At 35.8% G+C, this 5,646-nt stretch overlaps 2 protein-coding genes across 4 annotated transcripts; one reads left to right on the top strand and one right to left on the bottom strand.

Moving 5' to 3' along the window:
* Positions 1-308: 308 nt before the first annotated feature.
* On the top strand, positions 309-2,264 carry RPS25 (ribosomal protein S25). Its single transcript, NM_001247251.2, has 4 exons — positions 309-373; positions 455-529; positions 626-760; positions 1,972-2,264. The coding sequence occupies exons 1-4, from the start codon at positions 371-373 to the stop codon at positions 2,083-2,085; spliced, it is 327 nt and encodes a 108-aa protein (NP_001234180.1). The 5' UTR covers positions 309-370; the 3' UTR covers positions 2,086-2,264.
* A 700-nt stretch (positions 2,265-2,964) lies between these two features.
* Positions 2,965-5,367, bottom strand: LOC101263256 (F-box protein At2g16365). Of its 3 annotated transcripts, none has more exons than XR_743510.4 (3): positions 5,097-5,367; positions 3,568-4,423; positions 2,965-3,458 (listed from the first exon to the last, which is right to left on the bottom strand). XR_743510.4 is itself a non-coding variant. In XM_004248659.5 (2 exons), exon 2 carries the CDS (start codon positions 4,412-4,414, stop codon positions 3,695-3,697), a length of 720 nt encoding a protein of 239 aa, XP_004248707.1. In that variant the 5' UTR covers positions 4,415-4,423; positions 5,097-5,297; the 3' UTR covers positions 2,965-3,694. The 3 variants fall into 3 exon arrangements, 1 of the variants encoding a protein (XP_004248707.1); XR_743511.4 differs by having other exon boundaries at positions 2,965-3,478; positions 5,097-5,294; XM_004248659.5 differs by having other exon boundaries at positions 2,965-4,423; positions 5,097-5,297.
* Between the last annotated feature and the right edge of the window lie 279 nt (positions 5,368-5,646).

Genomic DNA, 5,646 nt, shown 5'->3' with positions numbered 1-5,646 from the left:
GATATACATGGGAAAACTAAATAAAGTAATTTCTTTTTATAAAATTAATTGAAAAACATGTAGGCAATAGAAGATAAAATAGAAATTTAATTAGAATATATATTATTTTTCAAAATAATAATATTTTTACAAATATTTTTAAAGTAATGAACTTTTATGAAATTTGACTCCTCAAAGAGTTTGCATGAGTAACCACATACAAACATGTAGATTGAGTTACAATGGCCCATTAGGAAGCCCAGTTATCTAACATTCCGCATCTTGAGCCAAATAAAAGCCCTACTACAAATCCCCATTAGGTTTTCCATATTCCCCATCACATTTCTGCCACTAACTCCGCCGCTCTCCTCCGTTCATCGTTCTCCGATCAATGGTAAGCCGAGTAATCATCGTCAATACTGTTAATTCTATGTAACTTTGTTTTTCAATATCTGAATTTTGGTATTCTCTGTAGGCTCCAAAGAAGGCACAAGCTCCACCTCCATCTTCCAAGCCAGCAAAGTCCGGCGGTGGAAAGCAGAAGAAGAAGGTCATTACTTTCTACTGATTCGCTTAATAATACAGTTTTGGTTATCCGATGAGAATTTTGAAGGTACTTATGTAGATTTGTTATACATGAATGCAGAAGTGGAGCAAGGGAAAGCAAAAGGAAAAGGTGAACAACATGGTGTTGTTTGACAAGTCTACATACGATAAGCTACTCTCTGAAGCTCCTAAGTATAAGCTTATCACTCCTTCTGTCCTCTCCGATCGTCTCAGGGTATTGTTTTTTTTCTTTAATTTCAATTTTTACTTTTCCGATGATTGATTTGAGTATCTGTTTTACTATGGAATATTGTCAAATCCACACTAGATCGATGATCGTGTTTATGTATCTTCTCTATTAGAGTAGATTTTAGGTTTGTGATCTGGAGTCTTACAGCACACACTAATGCTTGTGTCCATGGTGTGATCTTAGCCCACATATACATTATATTTCTTAATTATTCCTTGTGTGTAAAGGTAGCTGCCCTTGTGCTACATCGATTCCTGAGAATTATTTGGACCTTAATATTAGCGTGAAATTGTTCTCTTGAGAAATGTATGTAAAGTTTATTGTTTTATCAATGATTCTATTATATTTGATATTAGCTTAAAAGATGGTATGTTAATAGTAGTGTAAACTATTGTCTTAGAAATTGTAAAGTGGTAATTTTGATGCTTCTCCAATGAACACTCCATCCATTCCTCTGTCCCCTTGTATCTGAAGGTCTTGCTATTATGGGAGTCTAACAAGTTTTCATTGACTATAGTTTTCTCAATCTTCTTAAATTTCTTAGTTATTTTGACTTGCATTACTTTTCATATGTCTTCAAATATGTAAAATTTATTTCAATATTTGAAGAATCTATAACCGAGTCAAAATCAAGTGTCTTTACTGTCATATACCAAACTCCTGCACAAGTATCGGGACAGGGTAAGTAGTTAACATGACAATTTGATGTTGGATTTCTGTAATTGCTTTGTTATTTGCACTTCCTCCACGTGGATTCTAGAGTCCCAATCAGTATCATGATGGATTCCACCAGTATCACCTGTTCATCTGATGTAGCATTTTTCTTGTGTCTGGTTTACAAGTATTTAGTTGAGGCTTATGGATGTTTTTTTGAGGGCGTTGTGTGTGATGGTGGTTGCCATTTTGCCTGTGTTTGTTTGGCTGTATGATGTGTCAAAATTAGGAGAACCATCAAAGCCTTAATAGAAGGATGAACTAATATTTAATGATCTGTTCTTGTTGTCGAGTGTAGTTGTCTCGTTATGCTTATGCTCATGAATATCATGATGCTAAACTTTGATTAAAAAGTTGTTTGATTATGATAATTTTATCAGTATTTGATTTGCATTGGCAGCAATTTTGAGTCACATCACATTTGTTTGTATGCTAATATGTCATTGTAATTTTGCTAATGTTGGATTTGAATGAATGTCCAGATTAGTGGATCACTTGCTAGGAAGGCAATTAGAGATTTGATGGCTAGAGGTTCAATCAGGATGGTATCTGCTCATGCAAGCCAGCAGATCTACACCAGGGCTACCAACACTTAATATGCGTTAATTCATTTGTTTACCTAGCTCTTGCAGGGGCTACTACTTGTTTTAGAAATTTCTAAGCTTATTTTGGAAAATATCAGAACATATTAGCTAAACAGCTATTTTGAGCAATAGTTTTGATCGCAGTTGCTGTTTTGACTATGCTGGCTATTTAATTGAGTTATTTATCTCTACTTGTGTTTTGATGTTGAAACTAGATGCTCTTCCCTTGGGTGTCTAGAAGTCCAAATGAGTTCCCTCCCCTGAGACCGAGTAATGAAATGGTCTACGGTATGCTTTTCATTGATATGGTAGCTGTTGAGTCGATTTCAGTGTTGAGCCTTGGAATGTTCATAGGCCAGGAGGCGCACAGCTTTCTTTTAATTATCTCATGCACAGAGATCCTCTAAAGAGTGTGTAGTGGGTGAATCGAACAATGCCCCATGGGTAATTTTTAACCAAAAAGCATTTGACATTTGCACTGAAGGTCTCTATATTGTTAAGACTTAACTCTCCGAGTTTTATTTTTCTGAATGCGTTGATGAACAATATGCTGCAACTTTGCACTCGTTTGTTTCTTGTACAAAATGGATGACAAAGACCTGAGTCGTAGGATGCTGTAATGATGGGAATAGAATATTACTACACAGCCTAAGATTGCTTAGGAAAAATAGACATCGCAAATAAGATGGACTGTATCAGGTCTAGAGACATTCCAGTAACGTTCTTAGTAACACACTTCTCGTTGAAACTCAGGGTGTCCAAGAAGAAGACTGACTACAGTAAAGTCAGCATGCAGATGACGCCAAAACATCAATAATAAAAACAAACCCAGTGAAATCCCTTAAGGTGGTGAGGGTGTAGTGTACACAGTCCTTTTAGAGATAGAGGGGATTATTTCTGAAAGACCTTGGCTTAAACAAATCAAAGAAAACCATAACAGCTAATAGCAAAGTTGTGCAGGACATGATGCAAGAAACTGTAAAATGAACAAGGTGCAGTCACCTAAATACACTACATCACAGATTATAATCAAGAACTCGAAACCAAAAACTAATAATCCAACCGACTCGTAGCTCCACCCAGCCAAACACCGGAATAGGCTAGGAATGTAACACATTTAGCTCATTATTGGTTAATTGTTAATCGAGGAAGACCTTTCTACGAGGTGAAAGGAGGAGGAAGTCACAGTGTCTTCAACAACAAAGTAAAGATCGCATGGTTCAACTGTCCAATGAACTGAATCTCAGCCACTACTACAAACATGTACAGTGATCTCATCGCCTGCTAGGCAAATATAAAATACCAAACTGCTTTAGAACTTACTGCAGCAGCCAGCAGCATCTAGATCCCTCTCACGCATTGACGAAAGCAGCCAGATGATTGGCCTGTTCAAGAAACAAGGTGTCTGGCATTCTCATCATAGTGGTTAGATACAAAGCTAATCCTATCTAAGCAAACACAAGAAGCCAAATCTAAAACAAGCTATGTACTTACTAGCACCATCAAAATCGACACTGCGCTCCAAAATGCAATTGATTGCATGATCACTTATTAAGCCAGAGCACTCTTCTCCTCATCATGCATTCACTGACCAACAAGGTAATCAGCAATGTCTGGAGGACTAACCTGAAGCAAAGTAACTGTTGCTGCTACTTATTTCAGAAACTACGGTATTCCAAACTAGACAGGGGCCTCTTATTTGGAATTCACATGGTTGAAAACCGGTTATTGCCTTTCCCATGAGCGCCATGGCAGCAATGCTTGGCACCTGCTTCTTTTGGAAATCACCAAGTTCCGACTTTGAGTCACAAGGCTCACAAACCACCACTGACTTAGGCCTATTTTGTGCAGTGGCTGATCTCTTATGAAGCCACCTTTGAACCCAAGACAGTGAAGTCAACAACTCATGTTGTTTCTTCATAACATACATAGGAGAAGAGTCCGAGTTCCTTGCTAAGGCCAGAGTTCTATCATGATCCATCAATTCTTCACAATGAAGTTTACCAGCTGTGAGTACTGAGCCTGTTATGGTAACTTTAGAATTTTTGCGATGGGACTTGTTTGCTTTCACATTAGATGAAGCACTCAATTTCAGGCGCTTGACCCATCTGCTACCAGGCTTGTCTTCGAGCAGGGTCGCAAGGGAAAAATCAGCTTTCAAAGGACTTGGCTGCTCATTATGGCCAAGGAACAATCTCAAATCCAAACTATGAGTTGTGGAAGAAGTTGGTTCCAACTTATCCGTCAAAGATGGAAGCTCCAAGTTTAAGTCAGGCAATTTATGTCCAACTTCTTTGTCGAGACAGTCAAGTGCTTCTAGAGCAGGTATATTTAGGTCCATTCCACTCACCTGCAAGATACCAGCAATACCAAATGGTCAAAATTCAGACAACACTTACTATTACTTGAGATTAAACTGAAAGGGTCAAACGGGCAAGTAATGGTACCATTTCCAATAGTGTAATTGAGATACACTTGCTATTTTTCAAGGAACTTGTTTTCCTAGAGAATATGTTCTCCACAACATTTGGCCAATCAAACATGAGAAAATTGAAAATTATCTCGTAATAAAATCTTCCATAATTTAGAAATGCGAGGATAATGTCCAGTCAATTTTGCTACAGTGTCCAAAGAAGTGCCTATCCTCATTGTCTCTAAATTATGGATTCAATATGGTAGTTTTTGTGGATGGTAATACAAAAAAGTTCAAAGTCTTTATTAAGCAAGTCATTTTTGAGCAACTACAAAAATATTTTTCAAAAATTTTATCGAACCAAATACGAGAAACAATTTCTACTCCATAACAAGTGCAGTTCTTTATCTTTTCACCCTTTTAGTAAAAATCTAAGCTCCGCTACTAGTTACATCAGGACCAAAATCATGATTTGGCTCAATGATTCAAAACAGATTAAACTTATAAAGAATTACTCAACAATTTCTGCCACTTCTGTAAATACCAAAATCATAGACTGAATTTGTACTTAGATAAAACCAGAATTAAATATACTTGAAAGTGAACTCACCTCTGCTCTTGGCAAAATTCAAAGAAATTGAACTATAAACTGGCCATTTGTGTACAGGAAAGAGAGAGAAAATAAATGTTAGTTAGAAGGATACATATAGCCATCCAATTAGCATTTCTAATCATTTTGTTTTTTTGTGTTTCATAGGAGCAAAAGCATCGGTGTTTGGCATCCTATCCATATATTTTTATATTTTTTATTAATTAAATGAAAAAGGTTTGTTATTTTAAAAAGAGAAATAATTATAATTTGATACGAGCAAAAGTATCATACCTTTTTTTAGATTTTTCAAAAATATCTTGTATGTATGGGCAGACAGACAAATTGGCACGCACACAAATATCTATAAATTTCATGTGTCTTTGGATTTGGTAACAAAATAAAATATTTTTCATATTTTATTTAATTCAAAGCATGTTGATTTGAATTGATATATGCATGAATCGAGTATCATATATATATATATATATGCATGAATCTAGTATCAAATATATAAATTTAATTTGAATTTGGTTATAATTAATCTGTGATTATAAATTGAATTATTATA

Source organism: Solanum lycopersicum, chromosome 10, assembly GCF_036512215.1.
Source record: "Solanum lycopersicum chromosome 10, SLM_r2.1".
NCBI lineage: Eukaryota > Viridiplantae > Streptophyta > Magnoliopsida > Solanales > Solanaceae > Solanum > Solanum lycopersicum.
The sequence above is the reverse complement of the archived record's forward strand: the minus strand, read 5'-3'. Positions and strand labels throughout refer to the sequence as shown.